We start from the raw sequence: 22,221 nt of genomic DNA on the forward strand, positions 1-22,221 counted from the left end.
GTAGAAAGCAGATCAGTGGTTGCCTAGGGCTGGTGGGGAGTGGGGAGGTGAGGACTCTAGAGAAATAAGAGTGGTTACTAAGGGATATGGAGTGATATCCTGATAATGCGTTTCGGGGGTGATAGAATGTGCAATAATGGTTGCACAACTCTGCATTTACTAATAACCACCAAACTGTACATGTCAAACGGGTGAATTGCATGGTATGTGAGTTATATCTTAATTTTTTAAAACTCTATATATTAATATAAAAGATAACTGTAAAAGGTGCTTACACATGCTCTTCCAGTGTGGCATTGTGGTTAAAAAGTGTGGCTGGCGTTAAGACGTATGTGAGCATTCTAGTTATTCCTCCAGTTCTAGATGTATGACCTTGGCCAAGTTCTTTAATCCCTAAGTAGTGAGTGCTTCATTTTTCTCATATGTGAAATGGGTATAATAATGCCCATCTCTAAAGAGGGGTCTTCTGAAGATTAAATGAAATCAGGGAGGCAAAGCTTTTATCACAGGGGTAAGCATACAGTAAATGCATACTAAATATCAGCTCTTATGAATATCAGGTAATACATACAGTAACAAAAGACAAAAAGCAATCCAATGTCGAAATGTGAAGAGGCCATCAGGAAAATAAAAACATGCTATACAACGAGGTCTGCTGGTTTCATGAAAATAACAGTTAGGTGGGATGTGCATAGAGATAGAAACTCTAGTTCATATCGTATGAAGTGATAGCAAGAAAACAGCAAAAAATAGTGGGACCAAAGTGGGGCGAATTATGAAAGAATAAAGTATGAGACAGAAAATGAGACAGACCATTTAATTAACGAATCCTGCGTTGTAACAAAAGGATTCTCTGTATTTTTTGTGTGTTCACTGTTGTAGATATCCTAAGGTTGGCTGACAAGTGATTAAAAACGAAACAAGGTAAGTTATATTACACCAGCACAAGGAAGCCCAATTGCCAGAAGTTTTCCAGCACCATTTAATCACCCATGTGAGGATCAAGAAGCTCCAAGCGCTCCAGCACCGTGAAGAAACTGTGATTCCTCAGTAATTCACTTCTGCTCGGCACTGCTCAGGGGTCAGAATATTCAGTCCAATTCGAACCTGTGAACTTTAATTCACAGTCTTTCTGATTCTCACTTTTCTTTCTTGCTCTATGGGCCCCAAATGGGCACATTATTGGTCTTGTATTCTCTGGGCATCTTCTGATTGTTTTCTTTCTGCCTCCTTCTGGATCTTGTGCCAAGCTTGGCTTCAGCAACACCAGAGGCAGGACTAGAGACAAACTATATCCAGTTTCACCATTCTATTCCCCAGTGAGCCAATTCAGCAGGGAGCACCATTCTAAAAGAAAGGGATGTTCTGCTCATTTACATGCCACTACCCAGAATATCTGCAAACTCCTTGGAGAACTCAGCCAGACACACATCAAAAGCAGCAGGGTTTATTCATGGGCACGCAGTAAGTCCTCCTAAAATATTTCTGAAGAAAAATGTACATAAAAAACACCTACAAATATACCTGGAAGAAGAAAACCCTCATTGTGACGAGTGCTACTAAAGGATGACTCACGTGTGTCCACCGTCTCCTGAATTGGGATGAAGCCAACAGGCAGTGTGTCCTTGATGTCAATGAGCTTCATATCTACTAACACGTTCCCCAGATGACTCTTGGGAAGAAAGAAAAGAGATACAGACTATTAATCTGAACATGCCTGTGGTAGGTTTGCCATTTTGGCTTCAAGATGCATATTTAACACAATGACTTGTGCAGCTTTATGACAGCAGGTTAATTAGAGTAGGTGACACTTAATGTTCCCCAGTGGTTACAAAGGGACTCGTGCGGCCCCCGGGAAGGAGTTTCATCTGCGGAACCTCAAAGCCACTGACTCAGACACGGCCTTGGTGAGTTCGGAGCAACCCAGGAGATGCTCTAGACATAACTCAGCAGAGGGCAGCTGTGCTCACAGGTCCTGGGACCAGGCTGCAACTCAGCCCTGAGCATCAGATCTCAAGGCCAGGAGGTTTTAGAAAGACAAATTCCTGAGGCACTCATAGGGAAGAGCTGCACGTAAACCCGACAGGGAACCCATCACACTCCTAAGTGATCACCAGTCTGCATAGTGACACACATTTCAGTTGCTAGATACATTCTGCAAAATCCCAAGAATCATAAACTAATACAGAGTGAAAGCCCTGCTGCCTCAATATTACACATCTTCTAAAATGACATGCACCAGGGCCTCCTAAAGTTTCTATTTAGTGGTAGTGTATGGGGTCCACAGTGCGCAGTTTCTGTAACTAGTGTAAAAATATCTTTCAAAGACAGTAGACTATTCTGTAATTGCAAGAGAGAGCTCTTTGCAAACATGCTGGCACTTGCAGCCTGCATTTCAAGCTGGAAATGAGCGCTAAAGATATCTACCCTACAACTTAAATATGTGGGGCCTCTTTGGAGATTTCATCAAAATCTTCAGAGTAATCTGCAGCTTGGTTCCCCCTCTCTAGTCAGAGCCAGTTAAGGAAAGAATGATGGGTTCTAATCTCAAATCTCTCCTGTTAGGATACTAGCAGTGCACTCCACGTGCCCATTTTGCAGAAGTGCCTCATCCCCGAAGCCCAGCATGAGCATGCTCTCCGTTTACTTGTTCAGCATCCTTGGACAAGCATCTAGTTGGTCAGCCATCACTCTGCCCTGGACAGCAACTTCTCAGGCTGTTGTTCCATCTTGCTTAGAGAAGAAGGGCTGCTGCCTCCATCTCTGCGCATGGGAGCCAAGATCCCACCTCCACCTGCACTGTGCCACGTCTCTGAAATCCAAGCAGGGAGTTCTCATCATCTAAACTGTGTCATGTTCCCTCTTGGCACTTTCTTTTTCCCTTCCTATCAATTTGAGGGGTTGTTTAATATCTGTCTCCCTTCTAGAGTTTAAGAACCATGAGAACCAAAACTATCTCTGTTCCTACTGTAAATACAAGCCGAGCATGGTTTTTGCCACACAGCAGGTACTCAGCAATTATTTGCTGAATAAATTAATTTTGGGGGCACATTTTTCAACTGGGCCACTCAGAGTCAGAAATCAAACTGGAGGCCAGGTGCTGTAGCTCACACCTATAATCCCCACACTTTGGGAGGCCAAGGCGGATAGGGCGCTTGAGCTCAGGAGTTTGAGACCAGCCTAGGAAACATGGCAAAACCTCATCTCCAGAAATGAAAAAAAAAAAAAAATGGCTGGGTGTGGTGGCGCTCATGCATGTAGCCCCAGCTACTCAGGACGCTGAAGTAGGAGGATGGTTGGAGCCTGGGAGGTTGGGGCTGCAGTGAGCCAAGATCATGCCACTGGACTTCAGCCTGGGCAACAGAGTGAGACCCTGTCTCAAAAAAATAAAAAGTAAAAATTGGCTGGGCACAGTGGCTCATGCCTGTAGTCCCAGCACTTTGGAAGGCCAAGGCAGGCAGATCACTTAAGGTCAGGAGTTTGAGACCAGCCTGGCCAACATGGTGAAACCCTGCCTCTACTTTAAAAAATACAAAAATTAGCTGGGTGTGGTGGTGGGCACCTGTAGTCCCAGCTATACTGAAGGCTGAGGCAGGAGAATCGCTTGAACCCAGGAGGCGGAGGTTGCAGTGAGCTGAGACTGTGTCACTCCATTCCAGCCTGGGCAACAGAGGGAGACTTTGTCTTAATAAAATACACACACACACACATACACACACACACACACATCAAGTTGGGTTTGCTGAGATGTCAAATCTGAACTATATAATAAAAATATCTAAAGTACTGATATACACTAATAAATATAAAGATATATTATCAACCAAAAGTATACAAATGAAATAAATTATTAAAATTTAACTAGGAAGGTCAAAACAGCAAGTATAATCTATGATCAGTGTTTTTACGGCACTGCCATCAGGAAACCGTTTCTTTCTCTCAGAACTATCATGTTTGGCAACAATTAATATTCTGACATTCCAGGTAGCTGGGCTTCAGGAAGACAATGTACAGCACAGCCTAGTGAGTGGTAAGTGGGACCTCAGAACGCGGAATAAATCTCTGACCGTGTAGGAAGCGTTTGAACTGTTAACCTAACTTGCAAGCATCAGCTGCTTTCAGAATCGCCTGGCCTAATCTATCATAATTTTTTTTCATGGCAGTTGCTTTTCCATGTCATAACTGCTTTCTGCATTGAGAAATTAACAACTAGGTATGTTTTCCTGCCCTGCAGATGGATGGGCATTCATCAATATCCTTCCCAAATGTCTTCTACTTGACAAGTTGGGTTTTACAGAAGTCAACTGCAAACCACTTAGTGACCTCACCCTCCACACACTCTACAAATGTCCCTGATTTTAAAACCTGAACATCAGTGGTGCGGCCATTTAAAAAAAGAAAAAGCATGGAAAACCCCTTGCATGCATACAAGATGGGAGGCTGCACTGTCAGAGCCCCCCACAGCCCAAGTGTGGTCCCTCCTCACACAGGGCTGCCACTGTACTGGGTTTAATACAGTGGGTCTGCGACACCATTAATTTTGCCTGTTCCTCTCCCCTCCCCCATCTGTGCTCTCTTTCATTTCCTCCTCATAAATATGAAGAACGTATTCCCAATCCTTGTTGAGCAAATGATTCATGCCAAAAGCCCAATATGCACTGACTCAGGGTATTTATATTGTCTCTGGTAGCCAGTATTTGCTAGTATACTGTAATTATTTTTGACAACCTTGCATTTAAGGTAGCCACAGATAACCAACTTAATATTCAAATGTTCATAAATCCTTCTGTTTAATATCCTCCCTACCTAATCTATGTACATTATTATTACAGGTAATGCAGAAAGTACAGGGCATGAAAAGTGCAATTAATCTCGATCCTTCCCCAGGAAGCAATGTCACTCCAAAGCCAGGTTTCTGTATTAATAGCATTATTGGGGGAAAGGAATTTAGGTTCCAAAGGGGTCTCCCAAAACTCCTACGCTGGGAGTCTCAAGTCACCTAATTAAGAAATCTGTCCAGTCTGGAGATCCCACATCCCTCCTTTACAGTTGTAAAACATTATGTTCTTCAAAGTCTTGGTTTAGACTACAGGGCCAGCACAGACTGGCTGTAACATATTAAAATATTTGATTCCTCCTGCACTCCTGGGCTGGCAAGAGGGCCCCTTCCAACCGCTGGAACTCGATCGTTTGGATCCCAGTATCGGATCCATTCATTCTTTTTCCAAAAACAATATGCACTGCTTCAAAAGCGAGGCAGAGGCTTCTCACACTGCCTTTGTCCTATTCTAACATCCCTTCATCATGCCCAAGAAATATCTTTTTAACGTTCAACACATGTTGACTAAATCAATAGGTTTTCTCTAATACATTTACCCACGACACCCAATGCTAACAAGCCCCGGTGACTTGTCTTTGTCACATTCAAATCTGTCACTGTCCCCACTCCAAGGTATGTGGGGACTCCGCTAGCCTAGGTACCAACACACCACAGTCTTTGGGGTAAAATGCAATGAGAACAAAAATAAAAAATGATCACAGAGATCACGGCTGTCCTCGGGCCACTTTTAACTGAAGCCTCTTTGGCCTCTACTCATTTTTAACTGAAGCCTCTACTCAGCCTTCAGCCCACGCTTGGGTGTTTCCTTCGGCTGCTCAGTGAGCCGGGGAACCTGTGGGGACTCATTATAAGCTCACAGTGCCCTTGTCCATGCTTTAGCCTTGCTACCTTCCTGGTATTTAAAATATACTCAAATGCCTGAATTGGGAAGATTACCAGTCTTTTGTGCCAAGGTTTTCCCTGACTCCATTATAAACTCTGTACTTTACAATGAGCATATATTGCTCTTGTAATTAGGGGGAAAAAAATAAAGCAATGACTTTTCTCCCAGTCCTAAATATGTTCAGAATAATTCTCCTACTAAAGACTTAACAACAAACAACAGGAATGGGGGTACAGGAGAGTGCAAGCCAGAAAGTCACGTGATGGTCTACATTCAGAAAACACTGAGGGGACATGCCAGGACCCTGCGATGGACCCACCCTCTTCTCCCCAGGTGGCAGATTTCATGCTGTTGAAATGCTTTCCTCATTTCACGCTGTTGAATGAGGATATTTGTTATCTGGGTTCAGTTTTTTTTCTTTAACCACAAATAAATATTACTGTTATAATTTATAACAGTAAATAAATCAATAAAAAGATTTCCAAAAATAAAAACTGACATGACAAAGAGACAATAACATTTGACCAAAAATGAAATGTTAGCTCTGTAAATGAAAATCCCAACTGCTCCCTATTTGGGACTACGGAAGAGAAGTAACCTTGAACAAGCGTATCACCTCTTGGATCTCAGTTTCTTCACTGGAAAGAAACTTCCACTTGTAGAGATTATGTGCAGACAGAATGAGGTACCCAGGACAGGCCTTGCACAGAGAAGATACTCACTAAAGCTACTTCCTTTTTTTCTAATTCATCTATTAAAATACCTTATTAGATGTAAAAACAACAACAACAAAAAAACCATAGTAGATGTCTTTAAAGTTTCCTAATTTACAGGTGCAAGAATTTTTAAAAAGCACAGTAAGAGAAATCTGCATGAGTGGATACTTACCCACAAAAATAATGAAATGTGATATGTCACATAGAGACTCAAAGGGAGCAGAAACGTCACTGTGGAAGCAAGGGCATGATGTCTGTGGACGGGGTGGGGTCATATGGGCCCTCCCTGAGCCATGCTGCCTTTGCTGGCCAGCATTAAATCCCGCTCCACTGGAGAACTCTCACTGCCGCACTACCCTGTGATTTGTTGCTTGGAGGAAAGGTAGGCAAATGAGAGCTGGGAGAGAAATTTCCTGGTTTCCTTTTGAGAACACAATTTAATGGAATTCACGGTACACTTGGGTACATGGTTAATAATACTGTTAATAAATGAAACACAGTGCTGGCTGCTGATTCTACCCAGTTCCCTAAAACCACAGATAAATTAATATGGCAATGAAAATAAACCACAACAACAAAATGAGGAAATTCCAAACAGGAATGTAAATTACTTGCGCTCACTCAGCAAACAGAAACTACGACTAGACTTACATTTTCTTTGGAAAATGATCTTGTGAAACACAGGTATCTGGTAACCTTGGATTTAAATAAGCCGTCTTTCCAGAGGTCGGCATCCACACCATCTGCTGTCTGTGCAACCTACACCAAAGAGACAGAGAAAAGGACCGCAGGTAAGGCAGGAAGGAGCTGAAGGTGTGTGTGGCCACTTCTTCTGCATGTTCCAATTAACACGGGCCCGGGCTCTCCGGGCATCTCATTAGTTCATTTCACTAGGCACTGGGATGAGATTTTCCAAAAGGGGAAATGGGAAAGTGTGAAAAATACAACTTCTAAAAATACTGTCCCTGGGGAAGCTGTTGATTAAAGACGCCCTGACAAAAATGGTTCTAATGAGAAAAGAGCAACTTTTGTTGTAATGGACCAAGAAGGGATTGGGTAAGTCAGCACATTAAGCAGCTATTACCACTTACTCACAGGGGTGAAGAAAGGAGTCCACAGGGTGTGATGAGCCACCTGAGGGGCTGCAGTGAGGGTGACACAGCCTCCTGTTCTAGGGCCTCAGGGCCAGCTGGGTGCTTCAGTCAATGGGATTCTACTGGAGGCTGGGGCGGAGAGTGAGGTCAGAAACATTTCACTCTACCCTGCATCCTCTTGGTACAAGCCCTGAGAGTGGTATTCAAGGTCAGAAAGTGGATCAGGATAGAAAAACAAAAGAAGACTTGGTCCCTTGTTCCTAGTCTCACTAGGAAGCCATTTTCTCATCTGCAGCTGTAGAAATTCTCCACTAGGAAGTGTCTGAGAATGACACCAGCCAGCCTTGATCTGAGTATCAAAGCCCCTGTGACCTAGACTGGGGCTGGGCTAGGGGATATTCGAATGAAAGACCCGGCTTTGTGGTGAGAGCGTGCAAAGGAGATGGGAGAGGAGGAGGAGGCTAGAAGAGGGTGGTGCTTTCTTCCTATTTCTTTCCAGACTGCTCTGTGAATTGCTGGTCAGGGCTTGGTCTGTTTTCTGCCTCAGCCTCCCTGTGAGAGTATGACTCAACCTTGCATGCCTTCTGTTAAGCACCTCGAAGGGAGGCATCCAGAAAGACTGAGGAGCAGCACCCGTTTTGGAATAAACTCTGCAGGAAGTCTCTGAGCAGTTCACTTTTGGACTCCTTCTGGGTTCTCCTTTCGAGCTTTAGACTTTGGGATCCAGTCCTTGACCTAACAAGCTCCTGCCCGTCCTGACAAACTGCTGGAAGTGCCTCCATTCTTCACACAGAACTGCTCTGATGCGGCCCCATCCTGCACACTGACTGCAGGCTCTACACAGAGCATGGCGGGCCCCACAGCACATGGATGGCCTCTGCCTGTCACATGCTCATGGCGGAGGCGGGTGCCAGGACCCCAGCCCAGTGGGCTTAGGCTCCCCAGGACATTCCTGGAGCCCACCACAGCCACCCTCTCTGAGGCTGCCTTAGAAAAACCAAAAGGCCAGGAGGCAAAAGAAAAAATGCTTGTTTTTCAAACTAAACAATTGTAAATTAGCAAATATAACAACGGGAAAAGAAAGGCCCTTATGATAAAGATGCAAATATATTTGACCTGAAAGCTGAAGGAGGAATGGTATGGGGATAATTTTAGGAACTGTTTCTCCAAGTATGTCACCCCCACAGATAGAAACAGGATGGAATGGAGGTCGGCATTTTTCCCCATAATGGTGACACATAGAGTTTCTAGAGAAACATGAGATTTAAGGCAGTAGTCTCAGCTCCTCCACCACGAAGGACGTCCTATGCTTGTTTTCTCCCATGGATTCTATGTTTTGAAAGATTTTCTCCCAATGCACTTTTTACTGTATTTCCTCAATTCTAGGATGCAGTCATTTGGGGAACACCCCTTCACACACAAAAAGGTATAGTACCACACCCAAACATGTGTGTCTATTTTAAGATGCATTCCAATTTCGGAACCACTAAAATGTAAAAATAAAACATGCTGTAAACAAAAGGAATTAGGGAACCTCCATGGTCTCTCTATAATAAATGCATAATTTCTGATAAACTGTCTGCAGAACACTCCAACCACAAGCTGCGCTGGAAGACAGGGAGCTGTGCCTTTAGCCTTCCAGCAGACAAGGGCGTCTAGAAGGGCTTGTTTGGGTATCTGGGAATCCCACAGAGGCGGGTGTGCATTCTAACCCAACACTAGAAAGGTCTCCAGGGTTTGCCAGTGATGATTCTCTCCACTCACCACACTGCTAGAACCATCCTTAGTTTCTGAGTGAGAAATGAAAATGTAATGGGAAAAAGCCGGCAGTGTGGGCTCCTCTGTTTGAGCCTACACTTCACTGTTCCCCCAATCCTTATCTGTGAAGCATTAAACAAGGATGACCCAAGGCCCAGCTTTGACCTGGACCAAAACTCATTTGCAATGACGTAAAAGTGTGTAAAGGCATCATGAAGGAGCCCAGGGAGGTAAGGTGGGAAGAATGAGTGAGAGAGTGAGAGAGAGAGAGAGAGAGAGAGAGAGAGAGAGAGAGCACGAGTGTGCACCTCCCCTAACCCCCAAGGAAGGTGGTGCTGGGCAGAGCAGGGCTCTGGAACGGAGCCCAGAGGGCTGGATGGTGCAGGGACCCATAGCACCAGGTATTGGGTGAGGAGTACGATGTGGGTTCCTGGCTCCTTGAGAACACTGGGAAGGCGGCCCTGCTGGAACAAGGTGGGCATTTCTGGCCTGTCTTCCCTACAGCAATAAGATGTACTCAGGGGCTTCTTCCCAACCCGGTCACATAAAGGTGCCTAATAACCTAAATTCTTTCCATCCCAAGTCAGGAGAGCTAATGATCTGCAAGATAAATGATCTGTCTATGTGGCTGAAGTCACAACCCCAAGAGGATCCCACACACCTGACTCAAGGCAGGGTCTACCTGATGTTGCCCATGCCCCCCTGGTGCCCCTGCAGAAGCTTACAAGCTCAGCAGTCAGCCTTAGGTCCCAGCATCAGAAAGTTGGGGAGAGGTGGGGTGTGGGGTGGAGGACCACTTTGTGTAGAGCATGAGCAGCAAGGAATTCACAGGCAGACTTGAACTTGAGGCCCAATGGCTTAAGCCAGTCCTGTCCTCTGCAAAGTGGACATGCTGCCTCTCCCTGTGGGCATCACTGCCGGGGCAGAGGAGACCATGGACATGCAGAGTGCCTGCCTTAGTGCATGAGCACTCCAAAGACAGTGCTAATGTTTCTAAACCAAAAAAGGGGACATCTGCTCTGACAGCGAACCAAGTCTTGAAAGTGATGTCAGGCTACATCTGGATTCAAAAAGTCCTCTGTCGTCTGAGGGCTCAGCGCCAATATCTGGGACTAAATCTGATCTTTCCAAACACAAATGATATACTTGTACAAGGAACGTCTGCCCTCCTCCTGCTATCCCACCCTGGACTCTAAGTTTCACAGGGACAACAGCAGTGCCTGTTCTGCTTGCCATTTTAACCCTTGTGCCAAGCACAGTGCCTGACATGGATGGGCTCCATCTAAACTTGTTAAAGAATAAATGAACAAGTCAACTCCGTAATCAGGGCAGTGTGAAAAGCCACATACCCTGCCAGCTTCCCAAGTAAGGTAACGGGAAGTGTTTTAAATGAAATGTCCAGGATTTAATCATTGAGCTGAGCGAATCCCCTTCAGAATCACCACTCTGAGGCACATACCCATTTCAGCACGGAGGCCACCTACTCTTTTGGTTACCTTGTATGTTTGCCGCCTTGTACCCAAGACAACGTGAAATGTCTGCTGACTGCAGAACCTTCAGAGTCTGTTTCAGGGCCTCGCATACACACGCGCACACGTGCATGCACGCACATGCTCTTGCACACTCACACTCACTCACACACTCTCACAACCTCTCTCCTAGCATTTCTTCCCCGGGAGTAGGAGCCATCTCTGAGGAGGAGGAGGGGCCTAGGGCAAGGCAGTGGCGGACTGTACACATACCTTATCTCTCTTCCTGCCAGGATTCCTCTAAAACAACAATCAAGTGGAGAGTGCAGAAGCCTCCACAATGAAGAGCGAGAGGGGAGAGGTAGCACAAGGGCCTGGCATTGCAGAAAGCAGAAGGCAAGGAATTTAGCCAGTGGAGGGGTTGCGACCTAAGGGGCCCATGGGGGTGGATACTGAGCAGAGCCCCAGGATCCAGAATAACCAGAAACCAACTGGGGTGGGGACAGGGGAGCAAGTGCAAGTTTCAGGCTGAATCAGTGGGCTGAAACAAGGTTCGTAAACAAAGTGGTTAGACACCTGGGTGCCCACTTCTGTTTCAGGTGTTTTTTTTTTTTTTTTTTAGAAAGGAACCCAGCATGGCTCAGGACTCTAGAACACGGGCAGGTGGGGAAGGAGGTTGGAGGTCGGGAGGAGGTGGGGGAGGAGGTGCCACTTTAGAGTGGAAACAAGGGTAACTGGGTAACCGTGCAGGCACACTGAACGGCAATGGCAGGCCCCTCCCCACCACCCGGGCTCCCCCTCCTTCCTGCTTCCAGCAGCCTCCCCTGAATGCTTGACACTGAGGGCTTTGTCTCTGGAGAGCTCCAGGGTGGCCCAGCCCATGATCCCTGAGGCAGCTCCTGCTCGTAGCCCCGCTGTGCAGCCCACCAGCCAGCAGGCCCCCCACTCTTGAGCTGGTGCTTCCATCTTAAATGCCAACCCATAACAAAGGGTCACCAGGCACTGGGGACGGGCTCAGACACAACAGAAGAGCCAAAAATAGAAAAAAGGGAGCTTGAAGGAAGCACAGAGAATAGGAGGAAACAGTGCCAGCTCAGGACAGAGAACCCAGCCTGTAATTAAATCCTCAGAAGGATGGGTGAATAGACTGCAAATACCAAACAAGAACAGAATATGATGAAAACTTTTTCAAAAAGGAACACTTTGAGGGCAATATAAAGAGATTAGAAATTGTAAACACTGGAAGAGAAAGCTGAGGAAATCTTCTAGAAGGTAAAGTACAAAGATGAAGAGATGGATTATAGGAATGAAAACTGAAGGGTCGAGATGACATCCAACTACCAAAAGTTTCAGAAAGAATTTTTAAAATAAAAAATGGAGGGGAGGGGGAGCCTCTGTGTTAGAGGCCCTGAGTGTTTCTGCAACGTGGGTGAAAAAGACCCACCTAAAACAAAAGAACAGAGAATCCCACCACACAGGGGATAAAGAAACCACCTTAAATACTTGCAAAGAGAGATAATGGGACACATACAAATGAACGGGAATCATTCTGCATCCGATTTCCCAACTGCAACACTGGAAACTAAAAGACAAGATAACAACGTCTTCAAAATTCTGAGGAGCTCTGGAATTCCACACCTAAGACCGCTATCGATTAAGTGTGAGGGTGGAATAAAGACCTTTGCTGATGTGCAAGGACTTAAAATGTTTATCTCTCAGGGGCCCTTTCTGAGGAAGCTACTGGAAGGTGCATCAGCAGAACCGAGGATTAAATCAATAAAGGGGAAACCATAAACTCCAGGAAACAGAACCCACACAGCACGGTAGCCAGGCGACAGCAGCACACCCAGGCCCAGACGGGGAAAGGAAGAGACGTCAGGGCAGCAACCTCTGGGGAGGAGGGTTGTGGAGGGGAGAGCATTTAGAACTGGACTTACTCGCTGGAAGGAAATAGGGATGGGCATGTGACAACTGCCTTAGAGCATTTGGAACAATGAAAACAATGGACCTAAGGCTATTCGACAAAAAAAAAAAAAAAAAAGGAATCAATTTAAAAATTAAAAAGACGGCCGGGCACGGTGGCTCACGCCTGTAATCCCAGCACTTTGGGAGGCCGAGGCAGGTGGATCACGAGGCCAAGAGATCGAGACCATCCCGGTCAATGCAGTGAAACCCCGTCTCTACAAAAAATACAAAAAATTATCTGGGCATGGTGGCGTGTGCCTGTAATCCCAGCTACTCAGGAGGCTGAGGCAGGAGAATTGCCTGAACCCAGGAGGCGGAGGTTGCGGTGAGCCGAGATCGCGCCATTGCACTCCAGCCTGGGTAGCAAGAGTGAAACTCCGTCTCAAAAAAAAAAAAAAAAAATTAAAAAGACATTTTAAGAAAGTAATGTGAAAATCAATAGGCATCTGGACAACTCCTCAAATGAATGAAACAAGTTTAATTAATTCCAAGAAACACAGTCCTAATACGTTACTTGATTCAGTGGTACCCAATGTCTGCATTATAATCTATGTTAACACTGAGCATTAATCCAGCAAAAACTGTGATAATGCTTAATGGGGGGAGATTATAAGAGAAGAAAATAATCAAGAAATCAGCAATATAGTAAAATTACTTAGAAATAAGGAGATAAAGTACTAGAGAGAAAAAAATCTTAAAAAGTTGAAAGCAAGTGTCTCTGGGAAATAAAAAGGCAAAGGTGGGGAGACAGGGCAGGGGCTGCTATATTACGAGCACTCTGATTTTTTAAACTGCACACATGCATCACTTTGTTAAAGTAAAAGCAAATTTTAACTCTGAAAGAGAGCTGGGGAAATATGGAAGACAGTATGAGAATTCGTTATTTCTTTTAGGCAAACTGCTGCTACTGCTGCAATCAGGGACATGAATAGCAATGCAACATAATCTCACTCCTAGTTTGCTTGTTAATATGTTCCCAAGTGGGTGACAATGTCCAAAGCTGCACATCCAGCTGATTCCAGCCTTCCCCCTGGCTAGGCTTCCCCAAAATGCAGATGCCTGGAGGGGGAGCTGCAGCACCCAGGGAGTCCCCGGGACGGTGGCTGCCTCTGCCACAGAATCCACACAGGGCTCTGCCAATCCCTGTCTCACATAGCCCAGGTCTCTGATTGCCTTCTCTGGTGTGAGTTCAAAGGTCACATTCTGGACCACTGTGTAGCAGTCACAGAAGATGATGTGCATTCAGGAAGCCCTGAACAGCCCACTGGACAGTGGGACTGGCTACCTGCGGCTTGCCTGTAAAATATGCTCACTGTAAAGGGACCCCTGAGGTTAAATGTAAGCAATCTCCTTGGTTTAAGGGAGTCCCTTAATCCCTGAAAGACCTGGGGGCTGGGGAGCAGCTACTGTGAAGACCCTAGGGTAGAAATAAAGTTGTCGTATTAAAGGGACAGAAAGTAGGGCTCTGTAACTGGAGCCTGGTAAGATGGGAGGAGTGTTTACTGATATGCCTATCGGGGCTCAGTTTATAAAGGCAAGAGTGGGAGATGATAAATTTCTAATGATTAGAGGACATCCTCACAATAGAAGACTCAGCAGCCATTTGAAGCAACTTTGTACACATATACAAACTAACACAGAAAAGTTCAGGAGAAAGAGTAAGTTACAACACGGTTTAAAAAGTACAATCCTATATTTTGTTTTCAAAACAATTATCTGCATAGAAAAGGATCTAGGCAAATATAAAGCAAAACATTAACCACTGTTTGGCTTTGCACAGTTGAAATTATGAGTATTTTTAATGTTCTTTTTATTTTTGCCTGTATTTCTTCTGCTTTTTTGGTCATGAGCATATATAGCTTTTGTAAGAAAAACAATTGTAAATACTTCATTTGATGGAGTGAAAAATAAAAATCCACTGGATTTAAACTTGAGAAGCACTTTGTAAATCAGCTGTCCAACTAAGCCACCTAAAGAGGAGCTGTGCAGTTAATCATTTCAACCGTCAGAGGTTTTTCAACATCGGAACTGAGTGCTCCTTGCCAAAGAGAAACTCTCAAAAGACACGCTAACCACCAATTTCATCAATCTGTTTACACCCTGGTGTTTCAAGAGAGCCCACCCACAATTCAAAGGTGTATTCAGCAGACATTAAGCAATCAAAGGAGCCAGGAAATTCTGCAGACATTCCAAAGGAAATATCTGGCTGACACGATGAACAAGAATGAAGTTCAAAGGCCTCTGGGTATGTTAGATCATCAACAGTGGAAACACACACACTTGGCCCAGGCCAGACAGCAGCCAACTGTGAGCCACTTAAACTCAATAAGAGCAGTGTGGGCACGGCAGAGGCAAGAAGTTTACTCAGCCATCCGTGGAGTCCCTAACAGGTGGTGTGCCCAAGATGCTTTCTACAAATACAAAGTGAAAGTCAGAAGCATTTGACTAATCCAGTGAAGAGTGCAGGAACTCTCAGTTGTTTTTCAGTTCTGATTTTATTTGCATCATTTTCTTATACCTTCAGCTGAGATGTCTAAATTTTTTAGCAAAAGAAACACAAAGCATAAATATGTTCCCTAAGACCAATGCATCTCATCTCCCTCAGTCTCTAGGTGGTCCTCTCCACTCACGGGGCACGGGGAGACAGCGGACCGCCCAGCCCTGTTGGCCTTGAGCCCCTCTGGGCCTCCTGATACTGTACCCCCTTCTCCACTCTAGTTCTCCTTCCTCAGATAGGTCTTTCCTAACTGTGCCCTACCATCTCCTACCTCCCTGCCTTTGCTCATGTTGCTCCCTCTTGCATCTATCTGTCTTGTTGAAATGATCTCATTATTTAGGGCCTGGCTGAAAGAACCCAGCACTCTACAGCCTCCCTGATGATCTTAGCAGGCAAGAACTTGGACTTCTGGAGTCAGTTAGATTTGAGTTCAAGTCCCAGCTCTGCCACTTACATACTAGGGTTTTCCAAAGTCACTCTTTTACTCTCTGAGCCTTACCTAAACATAACAATAGAAATAATATATACCTGATAGAATTATTTGTAAGGATTAAATGAGAGAAAGCACAAAAAGCACTTAACCACAACAAGATACCACTTCAGAACCACTATGGTAGCTACAATGAAAAGGACAGCAATCCCAATGTTGGCAAGGATGTGGACAAATGCAAGCCCTCTGCACTGCTGGTGGGATTGTAACAGGGGGCAGCCACTCTGGAAAACAGTCTGGAAGTTTCTTGAAATGTTAGGCATAGAGTTGCCATATGACCCAGCAATTCTATTCCTAGTTATATACCCAAGAGAAATGAAAACATACGCCTACTCAGAAACTTGCACACGAATGTTCATGACAGCATTTTTTCTTAATTACCAAAACACAGAAATAACCCAAATGCCCATCAACTGATAAAAAGTGGCATATCCATACTATGAAATAATATTCAGTCATAAAAGGAATGATGTACTGATACATAAGGCAACTTAGATAAGCCCTGAAAACAGTCTGCTAAGTAAAATAAGATAGATACAAAAGACCACATATTATATTAGAATATTTTTGTTTATATGAAAAGTCTAGAAATGGAAAATCTCTAGAGACAAAAGTGGATGAATGCTGCCACGGTCTGGGAGCAGGGGAAGCTGATGGACAGAATGGCTCATGAGTTGGGGGTTCTTTAGGGGGTGATGACAATGTTGGAAATTAGATGGCAGTGATAGTTGTGCAACTCTTTGACTACACTAAAAACCAATGGGCTATATACTCTCAAAAAGTGAATTTTGTGGTGTATGAATTGTATCTCAATAATGCTATTGGTATTTTTATAAGTACTTAGCATAAGGCCTGGCACATGGTAGATACTAAAAAAAATGTTACTTACTTACTATTAACTCTGGTCCTTAAAGTAAAGATATTACCTTATTCATGGGATACTTTTCTGAGTACCTGGCCCCATGCCCTGTTTACAGTACACAATCATATAGTTTGCCAAATGGCTGACTGTACCATGAAAAGAATGTATAGTATGAAAAATACACAAAGATGACACTTGGTACATTCAGGACGACACAGATAGCCCTTTCCTCATTCTACCTGTGGCACAGGTGGCTTGGCCATGCCAGGCACAGAGGGGATGGCTTTGCAAGGCTGGGCAGGGAGGCAGAAAGCAGATCTCAATTCCCAGCAAAGGCCCCTGAAGATATGAAGGGATTAGGAGCCCTAGGTCTGCACCTCCTGATGGCTGAAGGGAGCCAGGCAGGGAAGACAGCTCCGTGGGAGACCCACGAGACAGGAAACGGGAAATACACATGGGCAGGGAACCTGGCTGCATCAGAGCAGGTACATCCTCCCTGTTCCAGGTCATCAGGAGGGAGGCTCTGGGCCAGAATTGCTCCCGTTTCTGTTGCATCTAGAGAGCCAAGCTATGACACGGCCCTGAACCTCCACAAGCCTGCAGAGAGCAACATCAGCAGCCTAGAGGTTGCCTTGTGGCTGGTCGGCACCCAGGGGAAGGCTGGCTCCTCTCAGCCACAGGACACTTGGTCTGCCACAGCACTGCCAGTGACACATCAGTGGCCGATGTAAGGACCAGTCAATCAACAGTACCCAGGCACCTGATCATCACTACAGAGGAAAAACCAAATTGAGTCCTACCTCACTTTGGCAAACAAATTCTTGGTGGATTAAAGATTAAATGTGAAAAGCAAAACTTCCAGACTTTTAGAAAAAATATGGAGTATTTTATGTTTTAGTAGAGATAAGTATTAAAGAAATAGATGGACATGCACAAAACCATCTATAAAATAATAGGCTGATGAATCTTACTGCCCTAAAATTAAAAACTTGGAGACTAGACACAAGACACAAAGTAAAAAGATAAGCCTTAGACTGGGAGCAGTGTACAGTGACAATGGATTAACATCCAAAATACGGAAATAAAGAACCCCTCCAGGCCAGGCACGGCTGTTTACACCTGTAATCTCCGCAGTTTGGGAGGTTGAGGTGGGCAGATCACTTGAGGTCAGGAGTTTGAGACCAGCCTGGCCAACATGGTGAAACCCCATCTCTATTAAAAATACAAAAATTAGCTGGGCATGGTGTTGGGTGCCTGTAATCCCAACTACTAGGGAGGCTGAGGCAGGAGAATCACTTGAACCAGGAGGTAGAGGTTGCAGTGAGCTGAGATGGCGCCACTGCACTCCAGCCTGGGGGACAGAGCAAGACTCTGTCTCAAAAATAAAATAAAATAAAATAAAAACCCTCCCAAGCAATAAAAAAAATACATCATTCACAAGCAAAATGGCAGTGCTAGACCACTCACGGCAAATCACTGGCCAAACTGCGAATGTCCAACAAAGTAAGTAGAGCACAAACCTGAACCTGCATACCACTTCAGAGGGCACATGACTATATCCAGAAGGGTGAAAATGAGCAGCAATTCTATTCCTAACTTGTTCCTAGAGAAATTCTTAGCATAAAGACAAAAGGATATTAATTACAACATTGTTTATAGAATTACATTATTAAAAAGGACCCAAATCCTCCCCAACAGAAGGATAAATAACTAAGTTATGGTATATTCATGGAATATAATTCTATACCCCTTGAAAATACATGAACTAGAGCTGTATCAGCCAGGAAAAATAACTCAAGAATGCTGCTAAGAAAAAAACATATTGGCCAGGCACAGCAGCTCACGCCTGTAATCTCAGCACTTTGGGAGACCAAGATGGGTGGATCACCTGAGGTCGAGAGTTCGAGACCAACCTGACCAACATGGAGAAACCCTGTCTCTACTGAAAATACAAAATTAGCCAGGCATGGTGGCACATGCCTGTAATCCCAGCTACTCGGGAGGCTGAGGCGGGAGAATTGCTTGAACCGGGAAGGTGAGGGTTGGTGTGAGCTGAGACAGCACCATTGCACTCAAGCCTGGGCAATAAGAGTGAAACTCCATCTCAAAAAAAAAAATAGTTGAAAAATACGTACCAGTATGACATATATCCCACGTAAGATATCACCTATACAGACTGTGAAAACATGAAAAGATATCTAGGAATGAAAAACACCAAACTTAGAGCAGTAGAGGCTCTGGAAAGGAAGGAGGCATGGGCCTGGGGGATGCATGGGATCAATATTTTCTTTCTTTTATTAAAAAAGAAATCTGACATAAATTTTACGAAACATCAAGACTTGGAAGAGCTGCATGGTGGATACATGGGCATTTGCTACATTGTTCTCTATCCTTCTCTATATATTTTGTAATATAACTTTTTAATTTTAAAAATCAGATAATAGACCTTAAAAAGAAACTTTTTTTTTTTTCAAATCTCACAAATGTGCATAAGGAATGGAGTTGCTACAGATAATACAGGCACCCAGCGAAATTTAAATTTCAGACAAATAACACTTTTTTAATTAAAAAATTTTTCAAAATACTCATCCTATATTTTTATTTGCTAAATCCAACAACCTTAACAAGGAGGCACGCACTAAAAGCTCTGTTGAGTGAACAACTGAAGGCAAAAGAACTACAGGCTGAGCAGCAGGAGAAGGCTCCTGCGGCCCTGACTCAACCATGGAGAATCACACACCTGCGAACAAGAGTGGGGAAGGTCTACACATGAGTCTAGAAAGATCTATGTGACACGTGTACATCTTTCATAAAAATAAAGCATGGACTGATGGCATGATCTAATTTATATTAAAAACACAAATTACAACGATATATTTCTGTAAGTCATTTACATATAAATGCAGAGAAAAAAGTCAGGAAGAAAAATGAGCAAACTGGTGTGGATGAAAGGTACTTAAGCTTGGGCTGTTATTTAATATTTTTAGATAAAATATTCTTCCATTCCTTATTTAATTAAAAATAAATACTTTTTTGGTAAAAAGGAAAACATAAGTCTAGAAAGATACTTGCAAACTGTCAACGAGATGTATTGGCATTAGAGGAAAAAAGAAAGGTAATATTTTCACTCTTTGGTTGATAGAATTCTACATGATTTAGATTTTCTGAGAAGAGCTTTGATAATTTTTGAAATGTCATGAGATATTGTTAAAAAATTTTTTTTAAAGACAAGGTTCTCCAACCCTCTCTCTACCACAGCATCCAAGGAGTTCAAGGTGACTTCATTATGGAGGGTGCATCTGCTGAGCAGAGAAGGAAAAGCAAAGCAGGGTGGGCTCCAAAGCCCCTTCCTGGCTGGAATCTGGGTAACAACATTTATTCGACATGACCCAATACCAGCCTCCCAGGCCAGCAGCATACAGAGTTTAAAACATGGGCCTTGATACTAGACAGATGTGATTCAAATCCTGGATTCGCCAACCAATAGTGGCTATGTGGCCTTGGCTGTGTTACTTAACCTCTCTGAGCCTCAGCTTCTGTCTCTATAAATGGAAACAATAGGTCCTAGCTCATACAGTTGTAGTTACAGCACCAAATAAAGCGCTTTGGTCCATACACAGTAATCTCTTAATCAATGCTAAGTATTGGTGTTGCATCGGAATCACTGCTTCCCTTCCACACCCGATATGCAGGCAGGCCTGGCTTCAAATAGAGCCCTCCCCAATAATGTGCCATCATCAGTAGGCTGCAATTCCTCTCTTCAGGCTACAAGTCTTTTCTTTTCTTTCAGCAAACATTCACTAGGCATTTATGATATATAAGGCACTCCCTCACCTCCCTCTGAGGATGGCTCCCAGGTGAGCTGAATCAGGAGTGAAGGCACAGGGAAGAGAGCCACGCAGAGGCAGGAGACCTGGGTTTGACCTTGGCTCAGCCACACCCTTGAGCTCTCGGAGGCTTTGCTTTCTTACTTGTAAAACAAGATTGCAATCGCAGCTTGGCAGGGTTATTGTGTGAAATAAACAGTGTGTGTGGAAGCAGCGAGTGCAGGGGCAGACACAGCATGGATATTTGGTGTCACCAGAAGTGTACACACAATCACCTCTGTGTGTAAGGGGGTGCCAAGTGTCGAGAGCTCTCAAAAGCAAGCATAAGGCAGAAGAAGAAGAAGAAGAAAGAAGAAAGAAGAAGAAGAAGAGGCAGGCTGCTGAGAGGGTAAACAGAACCAAAGGCATCTTCAGGTGGGATGTATTACAAAGTGCTAGCAGGCAGAAACGAAGCGGAGACAGAGGGGCAGGCACACTCCTAGAAGACAGGACAGAAAAGGCCGGGGTGTGGGTCCTCCCTGGCACGTGTGGGAAGCATGGGGTTGGCTGGACCACTGGCCATGCAGAGCAGACCATACGACCACAGAGATCTGGTGGGAGGGGGTGGAACCCGGGAGGCTGCAGAGCAGGTGCTGTCTTAGGATCTGCCCCATCCTAGGGAGCAAGAAGGGGAGCATGGCTAGAGAGCTCCGGGCAGGGAGGAGGAATTCTCATAGCGGCGCTTACAGGAGAAACCTGGAGCCACAATGGGAGATGCCAGAGACTGCTTGGAAAAAACTACCCGGGTCAAGAGTTGTGAGGACCTCATCCAGGTGGAGGCAGAGACTGAAGAGGAGGATGAAAAGATGAAGAAATGCCTGATGGGGTGCTGGCAGGCAGGGATGGCAGAGGAGCCCTGGGAGGATTCTGGCCTCTGTCTCGTGGGAATATTCAGAAGACTAGTTGTGGGTTGGGTCTTCTATTGAGAGTGGTGAGGAAACAGAAGAGGAGTTCAGTTTGGGAATATTCAGGTTAGGTGTCAGCCAGCCATTATTTGTGGGCTTGTCCAGCAGGCTGGTGGAAATGGAGACCCGGTGCTACGGAGAGCACAGGCTGGCTGTTGCAGTTGGCAGCTTGGTGCCTGGCAGGGCCGGACGCCAAGTGAGAGAAGAGTGCTCAGTGCAGGAGGCTGGGTGGGAACTGGGCAGTGCACAGGGTGAGGGAGAGGCTACCACAAGAAGGGGAGTCAGAGGGGAACAAAGCTGAATGCAGCTGAAATCAAATGGAAAGGATGCAGTGTTTCAGGAAAGAAGGACTGCAGAAGAATATCCAATGAGCTAAGAAAATACTGTAAGAAAATATAATACAATAATAAACAGGTTATAAAATTTATATCAGTAGAATCCCATTACTGCGAAAACACACACACACACACAAACTAAAGGAGAGTGAAAGTGTTGACAACAATTTTCCTGAGTGGATTGTAGGTTGCCTTTATTTTCTTCCTTGTGCTTTTGACAAAAATCTTCTATATCGTCTATAGAACATGTACTAGCTCTGCATTCAGAAAATGAACATATTAAGGAAGGAGGATATTGGTCAACAGTATCCAAAGTTGAATTGGGGTCGAGAACAATAAGGATTAGGAAAGAGCCAGCGAGTCAGACAATTTAGGAATTGAGGAGTGAATGGGGATATTGGAGAGGAGATGGCAAGCAGGGATGATTTGGGGGAGTAGGGCATACAAAGATGGTAGCTGGAGAGGCTGGGGAGATGGACGGAGGGGGGCGGGGGCAGAAGCTGCTAAGAACAGAGGGGACAGAGGCATGTTTTTGTGGAAA

The 22,221-nt window shown here is 44.7% G+C and overlaps 1 protein-coding gene across 7 annotated transcripts in view; it reads right to left on the reverse strand.

Annotated features, from left to right (window-relative positions):
• Positions 1 to 22,221, reverse strand: part of MVB12B (multivesicular body subunit 12B) — a 211,581-nt gene that overhangs the window by 148,938 nt on the left and 40,422 nt on the right. For all 7 annotated transcript variants that reach the window (XR_005203477.1, XM_037745932.1, XM_017549134.2 and 4 more), the window contains exons 3-4: positions 7,091 to 7,198; positions 1,576 to 1,672 (exon numbers count right to left, since the gene is read on the reverse strand). Coding sequence is in view for 6 of the 7 variants with exons in the window: in XM_037745932.1 (XP_037601860.1) it covers positions 1,576 to 1,672; positions 7,091 to 7,198 (205 nt within the window). In the remaining variant the exon portion in view is untranslated. The remainder of the gene's footprint in view (positions 1 to 1,575; positions 1,673 to 7,090; positions 7,199 to 22,221) is intronic.

Source organism: Cebus imitator, unplaced genomic scaffold (genome assembly GCF_001604975.1).
Source record: "Cebus imitator isolate Cc_AM_T3 unplaced genomic scaffold, Cebus_imitator-1.0 Scaffold216, whole genome shotgun sequence".
Classification (NCBI taxonomy): domain Eukaryota; kingdom Metazoa; phylum Chordata; class Mammalia; order Primates; family Cebidae; genus Cebus; species Cebus imitator.